The sequence below is a fragment of the Oncorhynchus masou genome, chromosome 15 (genome assembly GCF_036934945.1).
Source record: "Oncorhynchus masou masou isolate Uvic2021 chromosome 15, UVic_Omas_1.1, whole genome shotgun sequence".
Classification (NCBI taxonomy): Eukaryota; Metazoa; Chordata; class Actinopteri; order Salmoniformes; family Salmonidae; genus Oncorhynchus; species Oncorhynchus masou.
The window spans coordinates 8059401-8079454 of record NC_088226.1 but is presented as its reverse complement, the minus strand read 5'-3'; the positions used below and the strand labels follow the sequence as shown (position 1 = coordinate 8079454).

The 20054-nt window shown below is 46.9% G+C and overlaps 2 protein-coding genes across 3 annotated transcripts; both read right to left on the bottom strand.

Moving 5' to 3' along the window:
- Window positions 1-211: 211 nt before the first annotated feature.
- LOC135555235 (protein Wiz-like) lies at window positions 212-7523 on the bottom strand. The gene is made up of 8 exons (XM_064987554.1): window positions 7502-7523; window positions 6947-7390; window positions 6317-6808; window positions 5640-6182; window positions 5211-5425; window positions 4162-4453; window positions 3904-4069; window positions 212-3581 (listed from the first exon to the last, which is right to left on the bottom strand). The coding sequence occupies exons 1-8, from the start codon at window positions 7521-7523 to the stop codon at window positions 3206-3208; spliced, it is 2550 nt and encodes an 849-aa protein (XP_064843626.1). The 3' UTR covers window positions 212-3205.
- On the bottom strand, window positions 7301-19466 carry LOC135555482 (protein Wiz-like). Of its 2 annotated transcripts, none has more exons than XM_064987950.1 (11): window positions 19251-19466; window positions 18477-18674; window positions 18141-18324; window positions 17734-17809; window positions 17366-17514; window positions 15646-17265; window positions 13841-14284; window positions 13284-13658; window positions 9881-10000; window positions 7506-8011; window positions 7301-7390 (listed from the first exon to the last, which is right to left on the bottom strand). In XM_064987950.1, the coding sequence occupies exons 2-10, from the start codon at window positions 18600-18602 to the stop codon at window positions 7578-7580; spliced, it is 3528 nt and encodes a 1175-aa protein (XP_064844022.1). In that variant the 5' UTR covers window positions 18603-18674; window positions 19251-19466; the 3' UTR covers window positions 7301-7390; window positions 7506-7577. The 2 variants fall into 2 exon arrangements, with proteins under 2 accessions (XP_064844022.1, XP_064844023.1); XM_064987951.1 differs by having other exon boundaries at window positions 13296-13658.
- Window positions 19467-20054: the final 588 nt, after the last annotated feature.

Sequence of the window (20054 nt, the reverse complement as noted above, 5' to 3'; positions counted from 1 at the left end):
TTGTCAAAGCAACTTCTTGATATTCAACATAGAGAGCCTCTCCAGGATGACTTATGGAGTACAGAACCTGTCCTCTATCGCCTCCTGCTGGCCCAATAGATGTTAGTAAAGTGTTATCCAACATTCATTCCCTTTGAAGCATTTCTGTAGGACAGACATTAAATTAACATGATCAAGCATTTAAGAAGACTCAATTCAAAAGTGGCTGAGTTTGAAATCACATTTAATGTTTGTTCAGGAGCTGATTCACATGAACCTCAACCCTTTGTGTACAGTACAATTCTTTAATATTTGTATTATCATCATCAGATCATGGCCTTAGCTCTCCACAGGCACTCACACACTCATTCACACACACACCAACCCTCTGCAGCCAGTCATACCAGCTGAGGGGTACACACAGGCAATCTTAAAGGGGACTTAGTTGTAACACCAGCGGAAACTCATCTTACACGGTAACACAGTCACAAACCTGCCAGAGGCTAACCCTATCACGATGTGAACACTCACTGGTGGAGAAAAATCTGAACGTGCAAAAGTGGTCCCCTTTAAAGACTGAAGTATTTAGAGTCCTCTGATCTTAGGACACAACAATCACTCATTTTCTCCTGTCTTCAGTCACTCCCCATCCTCACCATCCCATTCTCATGAGCACCAATGTTCAGCTTGGAGAAACTAGCTAACAAAGAAAATAAAAAATACTCATCAAGGTTTCACCTCCTGGACTGCAAATACACAAATGCACAGAGCAATAAAAAGACATGTCATAGAAGGTTGAAACTAAATCACGATAAAAGGAATCAAGATCCTTTTGTTTTGTAACTAGCTGTTAATAGAACTGTTAATAGCTCTAATAGCATCGACAGTTTCATAAGTACATGTAGTTATATATACGTATCTATATTCCATAAAAGGTATGGGGGATTGTTAGGGTCAAACAGTCATATTTTCGACATAGTTTAATGCTGGAACAAACTTGAAAAGTTAATTTCCGTATGGACTCTTCAGTTATTGCGTCACTTTGCAGGCGATATAAACACTTACCTGAAGCAATGTGAAGACACGCTGGAGTGACAGCGTCGCCCCAGTTTAGAAGCTGTTCCACCAGAGGCCATATGTAATGCGTCTAGATTTAAGGGCACCAATACTTCACAGAGCTCTGACAGATAGCAACCTCTGTGGGCGTCCGTGTACTGGGTGCAATAATGCAGTAGTGTAACAGTTCCATGAAGCCAAGGCCGCTTATGTATGTCACTGCAACAGTCAGTCAACTCTGTGGTTCACATACTGGGAGTCACTGGATCCAGATGTACACCGATACATGTCCCTCGTCCAATGAGGAGCCTTGGTTGCTCCGTAGCTGTGCAGAGCTCCTCCCTACGAACAGGTCCCATGTAAACAGCTTACAGAGGCGAGACCAGGGAGTAAACACACTCTTTGGCACATCCTTAGGAGAATGGCAGATGCAGTCAAGTCCTGATCAGACTGAAAAATAGACCAGATCCCATGATTAGCTAGATTTTAGCTACGGAGAGGTCCTGTGTGTTAGCTACTGTTGACCTCTGTCTAGCATTTAAGTCATAGAAAGACATACACATGCACCTCTTGTGCAAAAAAACCACACATACACAAACTAACAAACACACATAGCTTATGCACTTAGATAAAAGTGTCACTGGCCTAATTTCAAACATTCCAATGTTCTAATTGAGCCTAAAAACAACCTAGTTCACCACATTCAAATGTGTAATAAATAACAACCAAGGTTTTGGGTTTCATTGACAAGGCAAGAAAGAAATGGCAACATTTGTATGTGTGTCCGCATTGAAACTTGAAAAAGTGACCGTCAATACTTCTATGGACCCTTTCATCTAAAGAACAGAGGAGTTTCATCAAGAGCTTAAATGCCGTTAGCTAAACAGTGTTAGGGACATCAAACTATGGAATAACATAATGACCGGTCTAATTTAATATGACACAGTCATCTCAAATAATAAGTGCATTAAAAAGGATAGTTCACCCAAATGACACATTGGTTTCCTTACCCTGTAAACAGTCTATAGATAAGGTATGACAGCAATCCATGCTTTGGTTTAGTTTCCCTGGCACTGTTTTCAAATGCTAATGTTTTAGCATTTGTGGCACAAATCCCATGGGACTGATATCAGCAATCATCTATAAGTGACTTTGTTGTGCTTTACAATCAATTGTAGACACTTTCAAATGATTTGGGCATGATGTTTGAAAAATGCTAATATCTTATACCCATGACTTAAATGGGATTTGTGCCACAGCATTTGGAAACGGTGCCAATGAAACAAAACCACAGCATAGATTGCTGTGATACCTTGTCCATAGACTGCTTGCAGGGTAAGGAAACCAATATGTAATTTGGGTGAACTATCCCTTTAACTACATTCAGAAAACATTAAGAGTTACTGTGTGACTGCACCTGTCAGCCTAACTCTAAGGTGAATGGGACGTCCCTTCAAGGTGCTGCATCCTCTGCAGGGTCCTTCCTTTTCTCTCAAAGGGGCCTTTTCCTCATCATCACTGCCCTAATCAATGGGGCACTTATGTAAGTGCTCTGTGGCATTGTCTACTTTAAAATTGCCTTATCAAAAGAATGTGTAAATGGGCTTTTTAAGTCTGTACCATAGACTAAGCATGTATACAATAACATTATTAAAACTCCTTTTAAAATGTTGTTGCGGTGAGTATAGCAGGAGCCATGAGTGTGCTCCTCTTAATTAAGTGCTTCAAATATAAATGGGCGGAGCCTCTCAGGTCTTTATAAAGCACTGTTTAGAGCAAGGAGATAAGTCAAAGTTCAATATGGTTTAAGTTAACCTCTCGGTTAACCACTGAGCGGCAGGAAGTGTAACTGTCCACGTTACAAACTGAACATTCAGCTCAAACAAAGAAGAAACAGCAGACCCCAAAGCCCTAGACAGTTGCAATCACCCACTCTGGTCAGGAGAGTTTGGGTTCCCATGGCAATGGGGCTTTGTAACCATCTGCAGAGCTTCCTAGGAGAGGCTGGGGGTTGAGAGAGCTCGTTGGGGGAAAGCTTCTCTTCAAAACACTTCAACAACAGGTCCCCAGTGTTGAGGCCAAAGGAACAAGTGGATGGAAAAAAGGCATGGCAAAGACGTGGCAGAACAAAATGATTAGAAGAATGTGTGGATTGTTATGGACCTGGGGGTTATAAGGACAGGGTGGGGATCAGGATCGGGGTGAGGGTGGACTCTGCTGAGGCTGTTGCCATTGGAGTGGCAGTGACAATTGGATCAGACTCAGCCATTGGTGGAGGAGAGGGGCTGCAAGGAGGGGGAACAGTAGGAGCTGTGGTGTGGGTGTGGATGGAGGGTAGGGTTGAGGTGGGGGCAGGAGATGTGGTGAAGCTGGAGGTAGTGGCTGGGACTGAGGTTGAGGTTGGGGTTGGGTTGTGGTCTTGGACTGGGGGGTCCGTGGCAGAGGGAGCAGGCTTGTTGTAGTTGAGGTTGAGAATGTGCTGCTGGAGGTGGCGGATCCAGTCCTCCTGCACAGAGAGAGGACCCTGGAACTCCACCTCACAGAACCTGGCGGAGAGAGGCAGAGAGCACACTGTACTCACACAGAGTCGTCATGCAATCACAGGAGGAAGACAGGGACGGTACATGGATCATTTTAAAAATGTTGCTTTAATAAATCAACAGATTATAATTATCGTGAATGTTTTTTTATGGCCCCTGGGCTGACAGACTAAAAACACTCATTCACACAACTTCCAAATCTCAAGTGCCTCCCTATTCCCAAAATAGAGCATAACTTCTGACCAGGGCTATAAAGAAGTGCACTATATTGGGAACATGGCATACTTTGAGATTGGGTTCAGTACTACAGTTCCCCAGAGAAACTCACCGGCACCTGAGGGAGTAGATCTTTCCCACCACTTTGACCAGGGGGGTGGAAGGGGGTTTGGGCACCAGGGCAGGAATGGTGCCGGTGCGAGGGGGCTTGGGGGTTCCACTGTCCCTCTCTCCTCCCTCTGAGTGGGAGGGGTGTTTAAGAGGTCGCCGCTCAAAGCCTGAACATGAGGAGAGAACACCAGGCTGAGCATGAGATGGACAAGTAGGTGTGTATGGCGAATAGTTGTGTGTGTTTGTGTGTCACACTCACCTCTGGGCAGGCGCACGTTGAGCTCGCTGCGGGCCACCTGTGTGTGGGGAGGGAGGGTGTTGGAGAGTCGGGTGGGACTGGGACTGTGACTGCTGTGGCTGGGTCTGGAGGGGGGAGTGAGACCTGCATCACCCTCTGCTGCCCGGGGTGATGCCAGGGTGAGCTCCCGGCCTACCCGTCTGGCCTGGGCCAGCCCCAGAGCCGCCCACTGGGAGGAGGAGGAATGCTTCTGGGAGGGCATGGGGGGGAGGAGGTCAGAGTCGGATGATGGGGAGAGAGACAGGCTGCTTTTCTGCAACATAAAGGAGAGGGATGAGTGCTTCTCATTAAAATAGCTGTCTCAATGTACTCTAATAGAAGGACATGACAGAGTAATCTTCTTGTCTTTATGTGTGTCAACTCATCACTGAGGGAGTAACAGTGAAGCAAATACACAATGCTAATTCAGGAGGGACGGACAAGTCTATTTTCTAGAACATAATTCATCTGAAGATGAAGGATCTATGTCACCCAGTTCTCTGGTTACTATAGCAAATAACAACTATTAAGTTGTGTCCCCCACAGGGAAAATATTCTGATATGAGAATCTTTGTGTTGGAGCTACATGATAGCAGATCTAAGTGAGGCATTTAAATCACAAATTGGCTGGTGGTGGCTGAGGCCAATTCCATATTTTAACCTTTAAAAGCCCATCTCCTGGCAGGTGTGGTTAGTTTGAGAGAGCTAAAGCATTATGGTAAACAATTCACCTGACCTTTAATGATATGGGTTGACATGTTAATGCTCTAAACAGCCCTAACAGTGTGCCGACAGGCCTCATAGCGGTCCGAAACCCACAACTTAAATGGACGGGGTCGGCACTAATAAAAAAACGACTTAGCAATATTGCAGCTTGATTGTGCATTGTGTGCACGATGTCACACGGTTCACTCTAAGTCAATAGAAATAATTGCTGCCTTCGCATGGACATTGGAAAAATATAACTTTTTCCTTTTACTATCATCTATCACCATTAGATAAACTACTAAATAAATCAATTCCTCCCTGACCTTCTTGGAGGTGGAGCGGTTGGAGCCCTGCATGTAGCTGCGGTGCATCTCCACCACCCTGTGGGGCCGGCTGCGCATCCAGGCACTCAGCGTCTCGATGGGCGAACCGTTCACACACCACTCTGTCACGCCAAACTGACGCAGGTGGGCCCGCGCGTGGCTAGCTAGCGCCTTGCGGTTCTCAAAGTAGAACCCACATAGCTCACAGCTGGCATCTGGGGAGGGGGTGAGAGAAGACAAAGGAGTGGTGTTGTCAGTCAGAGCCGGGCTTAAGTTAGAGACTGATTCATGTTTCATAAAATTAAATGTATATAACAGAACATATGTGTCATTCGCTGCTAAATGCAATGAGTTTGTACTAAAAGACAGTCAGCAAGTTAAAGGATGACTGCAACTCTTCTGAGGATCTTTAGTAAGGTCATGGCTTACCCAGGTGCCCTCCCGCATTCTTGTCTGGAGAGGACTTCCCTTTGATGGAGAGGTCATGTGGCAGGGGCGAAAAGGACTGGGGGTGGGATGGTGACCTCTCAACTGGACGGCCCTCCTCCGTCAGGGGTCTCTTACCCAGCAGGGACACCGCAAAAAACTTCCCGGCGGGAGGGGTGGAGGAGAGGCCCACCGCCCCCAGGCCATGCTTATGAAGCCGGGAGCCAGAGTGCAGCAGGTTGAGGGGGGATTTGCGGGAGAACTTGGGTGACTGGTAACCCAGGCCCCCCACCAGGCCTTCCCAGGTGGGGCTGGACCCCTGGCTGGTCTCCTTCTTCAGCCCCGGGGCTGGGGACGAGGTGCCCCCATTCTTGTGCATGAGTTCTCTCAGGGTGTCTATGGGGGAGCCGTTGACTGTCCACTCTGTGATGCCCATCTGGCGCAGGTGGGAACGGGCGTGGCTGGAGAGACCTTTACGGTTCTCAAAGTACTCCCCACAGAACTCACAGCGGATGTCCCGAGTGGGCTCTACTTCATGGGCTGTGACTGTGGGAGGAACAAAGGAAGGGGGAGGAGACAGAGAGATAGAAAAAGGAGGCGGTAGAGAATAAAAACAAGGCATCACTTCAGTATGGATATTACCTTAATAATTACAAGATGGTTTTTCAACTTGGACTCACCCAAGTTAAGAGGGAGCATATTGTCGGAGCTGCTCCAGCTGCAATTCAGTGGCTCAGAGGAGTATTCCGCTGCTCCCCCCACCGCTCCTGGCATGGTGACTTCCAGCTGCATAGGCTCAGGCTTCAGCTTGACTATCAGGCTAGGGGATGCCAGTGGAGCTGAGCCCATCTTACGCACTGTGGACTGGTGGCTGGGTGGGTGGGCGAAGGCAAAAGGGAGGCGACTCAGGAGGCTGGGCGAGGCAGGGGAGGACAAGGGGGAGCGAGGGGGTCCAGGGGATGGGGGCGGAGATTTTAGGGGCTTAAGGGGCAGGGCGCATGGTAGACCTCGACGTGTGATCAGTTCTCGCAGGGTGTCTATGGGGGAACCGTTGACTGTCCACTCTGTGATGCCCATCTGGCGCAGGTGGGAACGCGCGTGACTGGAGAGACCTTTACGGTTTTCAAAGTACTCCCCACAGAACTCACAGCCGATCTCCTTCACTGGTTCACCTGCAGGAGAGATGGAGAGTAGAGATGAAGATCAACTTAAAATAACCACCTCAAGAAACTGTACCTCAACAAGTCACTGATGCTGTATTGCATTGAATGGAGTATGAGTTTAGTTTCCATCATATGACAGGCACTCACTGTGGGGGATGGGCGTGAGTTCCCCGCCACTCAAACGGAAGACCTGTAATTTGGAGGACTTGGGACGTTTGGAGGGCGAACCAAACATTGAGGAAGCTGAGGAAGAGGTAGCTTTGGACCCAGATCCGCCCCCCATCGTAGTAACCTTGTAGAGGAGAGGTGTGGAGGAGGTGGTGAGGAGGGAGCGTTTGGGGGAGGAGAGGCTGGCTGTGAGGCCCCTGAGCCCCTGGGGCCCCTCAGGCTGCAGGGCGCTGGCTCTGTGCTTGAAGTCATCAGTGTGAATGAGCTGGTTGAGGAGGTCTATGGGGGAACCTTTGGACTCCGAGTACTCCACCCCAAAGTGACGCAGGTGGGCTCGGGCATGGCTGGACAGGCCCTTCCGCGTCTCGAACCAGGCGCCACACAGCTGGCACACTATGTCCTTGTTGGGGTCTACCTCCAATGCTGCACAGATGAGGAAAAGGGGGTATGAGGAAATGTTTTACTTCAGACACCTTTACAACCTCTGCATTAATCAGTTGGGGTTGAAGGACAAGAGAGAGGGCACTGACACACTTACTGAGGTTGAGTGGGGCATCAGTCTCCTGTGGAGCCCAGAAGGGTTTGGCAGAGAGGTTAGAGGTGGTGCTCTTCACCCCTCCAGGCTTATGGTCCAGACAGCGCAGGGGGAGGACACAGGCAGCAGGGAGGAGATGGGGGCCTTCCTCACCACAGGAGAAGGGGAGCAGGCCCTGATGAGTGAGGGGGGAGGGGAGGCCACAGGGGAGGGGATGGAGAGAGGGATGGGTGTCTCGTCCATGTCGGTGTCTTGATATCTCTCTTCTTTCCGTGGTGTTGGCAGGACGTGAAGGGGCTTCTTGGCGACGGGGGGGCGGGGGAGGGGAGGGGGGAAGTGCCCATCCAGAACACGCTCCTTGGTGATCTGGTAGAGGAGGTCGATGGGTGCCCCGCTACTCTCTGACATGCCGATGCCCAGCTGGCGCAGGTGGGAACGGGCGTGACTAGATAGGCCCCGCCTCGTCTCGAAGGGGGCACTGCACACCTCACACTTTAACAGGTTGGACACTACAATAGAGAGGACAACAGTGAGAGGGGAAGAGATGCATCTGACCAGCACACAGCAAAATACACAGAATATGGAAAAAGGTCCCTTTGCACATTTTTTCAGTCATAGTTCAGCACTGGTGTATGTATTATTACATCATTTATAGCACTTCAATTAACGGACGGTGACAAAATGAGCAGGAGGCTGTGTAGCTGAGAATTCTCAACTCCATGATACAATGGAGTTGAGTGGCAATGAGTTTGCTGCCATCTGTAGTTTTTGATACAAACAGCATTTTAAGTGACCTACACGGTTGTTTGCTAATGAAGAAGGAACAGCCCGTCATTAAAGGACGATTATTTTTGTTTTGGCAGGAGGTGCATAGAATGCAATTGTCATCAAAAACTACGGATACAACTCCCTCTGACAGCTGTATGACAATCTGGACAAGCACAGGTACACAGTAAGTGTTAATTCAAATTATATATTTTTTAAGTATCGAGTGGCAGTGCATGTTTGAAGTCACTAACTTCATACTCCATTGGAAACCAGTGAATTATGCAGCACAATTTGACAAAGGTCACATTATAGCCCTATTCGGACAGAACTAGTATTAGCAGAGACGCTGGTTATGTAATTAATACACAGGCATTTGAATTATTCCAGAGGACAATTCACACGGTATAAGTTTTTACAAACTGCCACCTGTAATTCTTCATTTGTTTTCATTCAATTGATTCTTATGATGGAAGCCTGGAGGGTTTTATTCTAAGCGTGAAGATATGTGAACACCATGTCTAGACGATAAAGGCCACACTGATAACTAATGCTTGGCGGCCAAATGTGAAGGTGTCCCCAAAACGTTTAAATTGCAGAAGTGTGATCATAATCATTATTTTAGGAATCGACGGTAGACTGTCCTAATGACAAGGCCTCCCATCCTGCTGATGTGAGCTGTTGAACAGTGCTCTTGCACTTGAGATGCAATTATGGATGAGAAAGTGAACTTGCCAATTCCAAAAAAGTTTAGCTCAGTGGGGAATCGAGGAAGCCCTGATTGCAATCTATTGCCTACATCAACAGACACAGTTTAATTAAATAAGCCTAGGCACAATATTTTTTTATTGCACATTTAATTAAACTGACACATTTGGTGATGTTCAACTTTCAATTCATTGGCACAAAACCTAGTCTATAAACAAAAGTATTCACTGTGAAATCAATTTAAGCCATTCATATAAAATATATGCGTAGCACTATGTTTAAGCATCAATTTATCAAATCAGTTCTTGTTTCCTTGCTCAAACTGTGCGCAGCACCTGTCAAACTCTTGTAATGTCTCGAAAAACACAGGGATGTCGTTACGCACAGGACTAGCATTATCAGAGGAACTTGGAGTTTGCCAAAAAACATTAGGTTATTCTGGCTGGAATTGTTACTCTCCTGCCAGGTAAAACTGACTGGCATGGCAAATTCGGACGGGACTAAAATGACAGAAATTGTGTTTTGTGTTCGTGCACATAATTACATTACCCAACCTCCCCCAATAAAATGAATCCCGTCCGAATAAGGATATAGAATTAAGTTTTAATCATAAACTACGGAATTCAGCACCCAAATAAAAGATTGCCTTTACAAAGGACAAACATAGGTACAAGGTACACATTAAAGAATGGCAATTTTTATTGTCTGATATCGACTCGATGTAGGTACACTCCGACAAAACGAATCGCCACTCAACTCCATTGTGAGGTGATGTACATATCGTGGAGTTCTTAGCTCGGGGCTGTGGTAACCTCAGCCACATCTATCTGCCACCTAACAAAGCCTCCAGATCCCTGGGGACCTTTATGTCTCATCTCATCTTGCCCCATGTTGTTCAGTCTCACCTTTGATGTCAGCTTCATCCCTCGGGGAGGGGCTCTCTGGGTCCAGGGAAAACAGACCCTTCCTCCCTGGGCTGGAGGTCAAGCTGTCCAGTGCTGGCATCTGCTCTTCCTCCTCCCCGCCTGAAACACATTACACAACCAAATGAATGAGTCATTCATTAAAGAGTCATTAACCTGGGAGGATGTGAATTAAACACGGAGCCTAATATCACCAGGAAAATTACATAAGTATTCATTTTGGTAACTGGTAATGCATGAAAATAAACAACATGATCAAAAGTATGTGGACACCTGCTCAATGAACATCTCATTCCAAAATCATGGGCATTAATATGGAGATGGTTCTCCCTTTACAGCTATAATAGCCTCCACTCTTCTGGGAAGGTTTCCACGAGATGTTGGAACATTGCTGCGGGGACTTGCTTACATTCAGCCACAAGAGCATTCGTAAGGTCGGGCACTGATGTTGGGCAATTAGGCCTGTCTCACAGTCGGTGTTCCAATTCATCCCAAAGGTGCTCGTGTAACAGTATAGCTTCCGTCCCTCTCCTCGCCCCTACCTAGGCTCGAACCAGGGACCCTCTGCACACATCAACAACTGGCACCCACGAAGCATCGTTACCCATCGTTACCCATTGTTCCCCTTGCAGAGCAAGGGGAACAACTACTTCAAGGTTTCAGAGCGAGTGACATCACCGATTGAAACGCTATTAGCGCGCACCCAGCTAACTAGCTAGCCAATTTCACATCGGTTACACTCGATGGAGCTGAGGTCAGGGATCTGTGCAGGCCAGTCAAGTTCTTCTGCACCGATCTCGACAAACCATTTCTGTATGGACCACGCTTTGTGCATGGGAGTAAATAAAGGTGAAATTGTCATGCTGAAACAGGAAAGGGCCTTACCCAAACTGTTGCCACAAAGTTGGAAGCACAGAATTGTCTAGAATGTCATTGTATGGTGTCGCGTTAAGATTTACCTTTACTGGAACTAAGGGGCCTAGCACGAACCATGAAAAACAACCCCAGACCATTATTCCTCCTCCACCAAACTGTACAGTTGGCACTATGCACTGGGGTAGGTAGCGTTCTCCTGGCATTCGCCAAACCCAGATTGGTTCGTCGGACTGCCAGATGGTGAAGCGTGATTCATCACTCCAGAGAACGTGTTTCCACTGCTCCCGAGTCCAATGGCGGCGAGCTTTACACCACTCCAGCCAATGATTGACATTATACATTGTGAAACCCATTTCATGAAGCTCCCGACGACCAGTTATGGTGCTGACATTGCTTCCATCGGCAGTTTGGAACTTGGTAGTGAGAGTTGCAACCGAGGACAGACATGTTTTATGCGCATACACTTCAGCATTTGGCAGCCCATTTCTGTGAGCTTGTGTGGCCTACCACTTCGCGGCTGAGCTGTTGTTGCTCCTAGACATTTTCACTTCACAATAACAGTTGACCGGGGCAGCTCTAGCAGGGCAGAAATTTGACGAACTGACTTGTTGGAAAGGTGGCATCCTATGACGGTGCCACATTTAAAGTCACTGCGCTCTTCAGTAAGGCCATTCGAATGCCAATGTTTGTAGGGGGATTGCATGGCTGTGTGCTCGGTTTTATACACCTGTCAGCAATGGGTGTGGCTGTAATAACCGAATCAGCAAATTAAATAGTTTTTAAATAATACAATTAATTATGTTTCTGTATGAATAACAAAAAAATACATCAAATCTTTACAATGGAGTAGCTAATAATAATAATAATACGATATTCATTAAAATAACTGCAATTTGCAGCGCTCTATTGGCGCTTCAGACATAGTCTGTCTAATAAATCACTTCTTCAAGTGTGTAGACCTATGGTAATGGCAAAACACTGTTCGTTTTCCTGCTGTTGTACATTTCGTAACAGACACATGCCTTTCATTGCGATGGTGTATTTCTGGGACAAAACTACCATTTTCTGCGACAAAACCGTAAATCATAAGCGACGTGAGTAGACAATGCTTTTTGTCTGGTGGGCGGCTCTGCGCTTGTCAGTTGATCTCGTCTCAGGGTGCTCGCAGAGCAAATGACACCTTTGATTTTTCTCGCTTTATTTGCAGCATCAAAAATGTGATCACTGCAGCAAAATGATACCATGGTTTGATAAAACTATTAAAAGTAACAAAGTTACAAAATCCGGACTTTAGTTTTCATTATATAGCAGTAGAAGGCCTACAGTAACATCAAGTAACCTGACACTTAATAAAGTGACACTTAAACGTATTTTAAAATCTAAATAAGTTTTGAAACGATTACAGATTTGTAGTCCGTTATTCCTGTATTATAAGCAAGAGGCAATGCATTCATGAAGAATGACACCAGAGCGACCACATTCAAGAAATCAAAGGAAAGTAAAATGGCGAGGATTTGGGAACTGTAGGTAATTTTAGAAATCCTGCAGTATTGGAAATAGTGAACGTCATCCGAGACGCACAAAATATATCACACAGAAAATGACAGTCCGCATCAAATGTCGCAAAACACATTCCTGCGCGCGTAGCTACAGTGATACAAGCAACTCGAACAATGACAAGAATGACACATTTCTAACCAATGCCTTGACATTGTCTATCTCACCTTTAGTGCGCGATAGTGATTTTAAATGGTCTCATATGATTTGATTTTTTTGACGGCTAATCTGTCTAGAGACAATTTTGACGTACAACAAACAATACGGGCTACGACGCGACGTGTAACAATGAAGCCGATTAATGTTTAAAGGGCACGGGCGTTACGGTGCGTGGTACTCACCGGTCAGTAGCTGTGGTGCATCGGACTCCCAGCAGTTAAAGCCAGACAGTTTTTCCGCTATTGTTTGTGTCTGCAGGGAGGTGGAAGCAGCCATTTTGCCCCCATACACATGCACCGCTAAACTAAGGCGTGACCAATCGAGCAGAGGCTGGGACAAACGCACTGAGCACCACATCAACCATGGGCATCTGAGTCTCTCCCTCTAATATGCTTGATTTACAGTAACACTTTGTCCCAAATACAGCAGTTCATCATAGACTTGAAATCTGCTACATCACACAAGTCTCACAACTAGGGATCGATGTTACAACACCAACAGGCAAAGTCCCACATCAGGAGAGTAGTTCCATAATACAAAATAGTTTCAAAACTATTGCACAGAATCGTTTTCATCATTCAATATCCCTTGTGCATTGCATTGCCACTGTCGTTGCCATTGAGTTACCACATTCAGCACTGAGACATTTCTGTGGAAGTCTTATTCACGCTGATCAACCATCATGTAATCTACCAACAACCTATAACAGTCAGACCACAGTGTGTTGTATTCATACACCACCACGCCAGCTCAAAAAGGCATCCTACAGTACACACACCAAGTACACACACACCTTCAGGCTCACCAACGCTGTGGTCTTTCTCCCAAGGCTGAGAAGGCGACGATGGCAGTAGGATGGAGACTGTAGCACCTGTTGCCTCTTCACTCCCCTCCCCTCCCCCTGGTTCTTCCTCCTCCGTCTCCAGGTCTTCCTCCTCCTCGTCTGAGGCTGGGCTGCGTGGGGGGGCTGTGGGGAGGACCAGGTCTGGGCGGCTGGAGAAGAGCTGCCGGAGGATATGGATGGGCGAGACAGTCACCTCCCAGTTAGTAATCCCAAAGTCTCGCAGGTGCGCCCTGGCGTGGCTGGACAGGCCAGCCCGGGTGTCAAAGCCAGCATTGCAGAACTCACAGCGCATCACACTGAACGTATCCGGGTCAAAGTTGGCAACTGAAGAGAGAGAAGGGCACATAAAACGTCAGCAGTTTACAGACTGACTTGGAAGTTGTACACATCCTCTACCCTGACTGATACTTTACTTTGTTCCTTTGTTACATTATAGTTTATTACAAATATACCGCATCATACACCAGACAAGGTCCTAACAATGTAATAACAAAGATTCCAGATACCCTTTTTCTTCTTCTTCTGGTAGGAGAACTTCTTCTCAATGGCATTGACCTCCTCGGGGGATATGAAGTGGCGCACATTGTAGCTGACGCCAACTCGGTTGAGGTGGCCCCTGACGTGATTGGCCAGCCCGATGCCATTGTGGAAGCGATCAGGGCAGTAGGGGCATTTCCTCTCCACGCTCTTCAGGGTCCCCGTCTCCTCATCAATCTCCTCATAATCCTCATCTGATATGCCCTCCGCTAGGAAACGCCGGATATTTTCCTCTTCCTCTTCTTCGTCATGATCATCGTTGTCATCATCATCGTCATTTTCATCAGAAAAAACCTTGTTACTCTTCTTTTTAAAAGCAACCTTTGGCTCCCCGTCCACTTCCTCTTCCTTCACGGGCTTCCTTTCTGTAGAGCATGAGGCTGTGAGGCTCTGTTGTTTTAGAGAGGAGTCATCTAGCACAGGAAGGAAAGGGATATAGTCTGAGGCTGAGCTGAGACAGCCATTTAGTACACAGTATTATAATAGAGAAGTGTTCAATCCCAGTCCTGGAGACCCAATGTGCCGCTGGATTTTTGCTGTGTCAGTAACTGCCTCAATCAATCTTCAACAGCAGATGAGCTAACTTTATATTACATCAATTTACTACGTGCTATAGTGGCACATCAAGAATAGGCATCATATACAGAGACCCTTCAGGACAGCGATGGAACAAACACTACAGAGGCCATTCAAACAGACGCAACATGAAGAACACAGTGATAAGATGCAATGAGGTGAAATTAGAAACAGACGACATCTACTCACCTAGCAACTGAGCCTTTATATTGATTAGGGGAGAACGCAAGGAAGATACGGCTGACTAAATTGTATTTGGTGAGGGGAGCCATGCATCACTGCATGCCAGGTGGCTACTTCACAACTCAGCCTGTCACTCACCCATCGCCTTGCCTCCCTCCCAACGACCAAGGTAAGAGAGGAGAGTTTGGGGGTCAAAGCGGTTGGGCTCATTGAGGACAGGGGACAGCGTGTGTCTTAGCTGGGCCTGCTGGCCCTCAGTCAGCCCCAGGCACTCTGCTGCCCCCCGCAGGCTGGCTAAGAAAATGAGTTTCAGCTGCATGGCCGGGGCAGGCACCTCCACAGGGCATGGAGGGGAAGCAACGGGCAACCCAGGTTCAGTTATGGGCCAGGCAGGGACTGCTGGGCATTTTCAGTTACGGCCAACCCAGTGACTGATCTGCAGGCTTGTGATGTTATTTGATAACACTGTCCAAAAGTACACATGCATGAAGCACAAGTTATGCATTCTAGGTGAATATAATTTCAATATCGAAGGACAAATGTCACAGGTTACCTAATTGTGCATGTCCAAGATGAAAATAAAAAGAGAAAATATTTAATTGGAAATCGGAATAGCCTCAGGAGTCCAAAATATTCTGGACAGTAGAATATTTTTGCTTATGCATATACATATAGTGTGGCCATTCTCTAGTGCAGTGGTTCCCAACTCCAGTCCACAAGTACCCCAAACAGTATTGAAGCCCCAGACAAGCACACTTGATTCAACATGTCAACTAATCATCAGGCGTTTTTTGTTCGGGGCTACAACAAAAAAAGTGTACTGTTGGGGGTACACAAGGACTGGAGTTGGGAACCACTGCTCTAGTATATCAGACCATTAATGGTGAAAGGTTTGTTTTAGAATTAGCATGAGAGCAGTGCAATAGGTGAGACTCTAAAGAAAGTCTAAGGTATTGGCTTCTTTCATCTGTATTCGAGAAGGCTTGAAGGGATAGGTTCTGCAGCTTAGTCTCACCTCGGAGGGATCGAGCCCTGGTGAGCGGTTTGGATCCAACAAGTGATTCAGTCTCTTTTTGGTTCATATCGGTTGCCAGGTCAGGGCTCTGGCCCTGGCTTTGTGCATCATCGGTCTCAGGAGGCCCACTGTCCAGTCTGGGATTTGGCCAGAGGAGTTCTGTCCCCACCTTCCCTCTCCGATTTGCCCTCTTGTTCCCGATGGTCTTAAAAGCTAACTCTCTACGCTGGGGAGCTGTAGCAGTGTTTGATGGTTGGGGCAGTGTGTCACTGTCCTCCATAGCAGAGATCCAACTAGAGGAAGAAGACTTACTGGCCTTTGATTGGCTTTGGCCCTCTGGTGGAGAGACAGGCTTAGAAAGCGTATCAGAACATGGTGGAGAGGAAGCATCAATTCTGGACCCTGGACGGTTCATCTCTTCAGGCCCTTCCCCACAGATGGAGGTCTGCGCGGGGTGAGCCACGTGTTGGTGCTCCTTCAGGGCAGTTTGACTGGAGGCCTGGAAGGCACACTGATCACAAGTGAGAGAGATGGAGGTCAGGCCAGAGGCAGATCCAGGTGACACAGGCGGCTCCATAGGAGTGAGCTTTGGCTGAAAGCGCGGAGAGGCTCGCTGCAGACCAGTAGGTTTTCTGTTGTGGGTCTTGGCGTGGTTGGCCAATGCCTGTGAGGTGCGTGTACTGAAGTCACACTTGAGGCAGAGATAGCGACGATTGGCTGGGCCTTTGACCTTTGCTTTGACTGGAGTTTTGGCTCGAGCTTTGACTGGGGCCCGGACTGGAACTGGATCTGGCTCTGTGAATGGGTCTAGAGCTGGAGTCGTGACTAGAGCTACAAATGGTTCTAGGATTGGGCTTGCAGGTTTGGTCACCTTGCTCGGTTCACCTTGCGTAGTCTCTCCTTTCCCACTGTCACTCAGCTTCCCAATCTCCTCCAGGATCTTTTGACGAGACTCCTGGTGTCGTCTGTTGTGGTCCGCCAGAGCCAGCCTGTTTGACAGGTTCCATCCACACTCCACGCACCGAAATCGTGCGCCCTTCACTCCGCGCTCCCTCCTGCCAGTCCCTGGCCTGCTATGACTGTGCTCTTGCATGTGATCCTGCAGGTAGACCTGCTTCTTGAAGTAAATGCTGCATTCCACACAGGTGAAAATCTCTTCACTAAGCTCTCCCTCTCCTCCTTCTTCTTCTTCACCACCCTTTTCCTCTTCTACCTTCTCCAGTTCCTCTGTTGCCTTTTCCAAGTCCTCCTTAAAGTCATAAGCCCCTCCACTCACCTTCACTGGCACCAAGCTCTTTGCTCTTGAGGAAGCACCCCTTGCCTTCTTACCAGCTCCTGTTGATGTGCGTTCCCAGGAGCCCTGGCCAGAGAAGGGCCTGAGCAGTGCCCTCTTCTTCTTCCGACGCTGGATGAAGGTGCAGTGTGCCCAGGGTGCTGGTGGGGGGCTCTCTGTGTCTGAGTCCCCAGGAAAGGTGTACACATCCCGCTCAGGCTCCTTGTCCTTCCCTGTCAGGTCCTCTTCCTCTCCCTCCTCCTCAATTTTGCACCCCTCCTTTGATGTCACTTTGGACTGAAACACTTCAGCTTTCTCCGATATATCCCAGACACTGTCATCTACCACTGTGGATGGTCAAGAGACAAAAGGATATTAGAAAATAAGATATTTAGAAAATAAACTATGTTTTATTAAGTGTTTTCCCTTGCTCCACATCATGCTTACATTCTTTTGAACTGGATTGAGCCTTCTTTGGCTCCTCTCTCTGTGTGTTAGGCTTGTCTTGGTCCCGCTCCTCCACAGGGCTGAGTAGGTTTGTCTCAGTGGGTAAGTGCGGCAGTAGTTCAGGTGCTTGGTCATCCTCACTGTCAGGTCTGGACAAAATTATACAGAGGGAGACAGTTGTATGAGTGGGTCAGAAAGAGCAATGAATCCCTATCTGTCTATCTGACCATGTGTCCGCCTAACCTGTTAGTGTGTCCGATTGTCACTTTATTTGACCGCTCTGCTTACTGTCTGTCTGCCTTGTGGTGTCGTGTCCTATCACACATAGCTATCTTCCTGCTGGTTGCCCTTCTATTCCTCCATCTCACCTGTGTCCAGAGGAGAGGGATCCTGGGCTGTGAGCGGCCAGACCGTGAGGGTTAGAAAAATGCTGTAGCTCCTCCTCTGACAGACAGCGCAACCCACAAAACAGACAACAACAGGAACATCACTTCACATGTCGGCCACCCACAGGTAAATTCACAGGCAAAGATTTACAGTAGTCCTTCCTAGTAAGAGACAGTTCTGACTACAAGCAGACGGAGGAACATTCAAACATTCTGGAAGTGACAACAAATATAGCTGAGGGTGATAGCAACTAGTTTAACTGATAGCATCACATTTAGGAAAGCCCATAACTGCACTACTGACATAGACGGAACACACTTAAAAATGAAATAGTATGATTCATATTGTGTTCATACAACGCTCAGTAATAAACAAGTGTGATAGCTACCGTCTAGTGTCTCTTTCTCAGAGTCAGAGTCCCAGGTCAGGGAGGAGGGAAAGGCTGAGGGCCTGATGCTCCTCTGTGCACTCCTCCCTGATTCCACCTGGGATAGGGGGCCTCCGGTCCTCTCAAAATCCCCATTGCCACCACTGGACCATGGGCTCCCACTGAAGATGAGCTCATCTGAAACCTGTTGATGATATTGACACAATCTCACAGCAAGAGACAGCATTCTGAATGCAACTGACATTGATTCTGAAGTCTGTGATTTTCACTTATGTAAAAGCCTATGTTTCAGCAAATTCAGCATGTGGTGGTCGACCATGATAGGATTCTCTTTACCTGTAAGGTCTGATTTATGAAGTTGTGGGTTACGGTGTCCTGTGCTGAGAATGAGGGTGGTGGCCCATAGCTGCTCACTGAGGTGAAGGAATCCCTGGGGGACAGAGAATCCCCCTCTAGCTCCATGGTCCCCAGAGCACAGTATGGTGTTCCACTGCTGACCACTACAGTCTACATTGTGTGTGGTGTTCTCTTCCACTGTTTTATATACACAAACAACACACCCACACAAGGGGTACACTTCCGTAATACTGTCATAACAGAGAGATAAGCAGCACTCCAGAAAAGGTGTTATGATGCACACAAAACAACCAATTTAAAGTCATTGGAAAATCATGCCACTCATTTGGGGGTCTGGGTTGGCCACTTGACTTTCTGCTTCAAATGCTGCATTGTCAGTGAGCCACAATATCACACCAAGACCTTGATGAATTCGACAAATCGTAAACGCAAGAGATGGTAACAAGCATCGCGCAGCGGCGTCACAGGTTCAGCCCACTGCAATTTTGGGAATGTCTGACCCATTTTCACAATGTCTGGTGATATTGTGAGGATATAACAGATTTCCCAAATGGCCACGTACAAAAGTATACTTTTATTCAGGCCCTGTCTCGCTTGTTAGCTAAAAAATAAACGCAAATGTAAGTAGCTAACACATCAAGATGGGAAAAAATTATATCTACCTGCAAGGGCATTGTGGATGATGTAGCAAGCATTATATAAATATGTGCAAAAATGTTTATAATGTTATAACGCCCGTTATTAAGTACTCACGGAAAACGGCCTGGCTTGTGGTCTGAGGAAAGGAGTTGTTTACGCACCGTTCTCCATGCTTTATATGGAACAAAGCTACGAATATCCTCAGTCCATGAATGCACGTAGAGTGTGTTGCTATATTTTTGTCACATCGGTGCTACATTTTTTTCATGAACCCGCTTGCAGAGACCACACACTCGACTCCATGTTATTTGCCTGCAGGCACGCCACGGCTACGTGAGTGACGTCGATTTAGAACTGAGGTCAGGCTATCCCTCTCAAATCCATGTTCCAATTTACATGCGCCACTACACTGACAATACGGTATAATGCAGATAGCTTGACCACGGATAGCTTGATGCAGTCATAGACAGCAGAAAAGAGTTTGGAGCAAACGTTCAAGTTCAACCTCTGCGGTCAAGTTCAAGTTGATTGCGTTGCACTGGAAAAGTGCAATGGTAAAATGTGTGTGTGTGATTTTACACACAAGTATTTTTTAGTATTTCTGATTCAACATGATAAACAGAACAATATCACAAATAGTATACTAAAATGTGAAAAGCCTTGTTCATGTCTTTTACATTTATTATTTTTTTTTATTTTTTTTACAGTAGGTGACACTAGTGAGCTGCCTGTGACCAACAATCAGATTATGTACTAAACCTATGACTACGTAGATTTATGAAGACCTAGCTTTCAGCCCATTTACTGAATTATAGAATTTCTCACATCACAAACTGCATCAAATTGTGTATTACGCCCAAAGGGGCAGGGTTAGAGCGTTGGTCCAGTTCAAATACCAGCACCGAAAGGTGAAATAAT

What these genes read in the sequence shown, in the direction of transcription:
- LOC135555235 (XM_064987554.1), bottom strand. Translation starts at nt 7,523, where the DNA reads ATGCCCCACTCAACCTCAGTAA. An exon ending in CAACGTGCGCCTGCCCAGAG is followed by an intron (nt 4,070 to 4,161) that starts GTGAGTGTGACA and finishes CCTCATGTTCAG; the next exon opens with GCTTTGAGCGGCGACCTCTT. An exon ending in ATCTACTCCCTCAGGTGCCG is followed by an intron (nt 3,582 to 3,903) that starts GTGAGTTTCTCT and finishes TCTCTCCGCCAG; the next exon opens with GTTCTGTGAGGTGGAGTTCC.
- LOC135555482 (XM_064987950.1), bottom strand. Translation starts at nt 18,602, where the DNA reads ATGGAGCTAGAGGGGGATTCTCTGTCCCCCAGGGATTCCTTCACCTCA. An exon ending in TCATAAATCAGACCTTACAG is followed by an intron (nt 18,325 to 18,476) that starts GTAAAGAGAATC and finishes TATCATCAACAG; the next exon opens with GTTTCAGATGAGCTCATCTT. An exon ending in TCAATCCAGTTCAAAAGAAT is followed by an intron (nt 17,266 to 17,365) that starts GTAAGCATGATG and finishes GACCATCCACAG; the next exon opens with TGGTAGATGACAGTGTCTGG.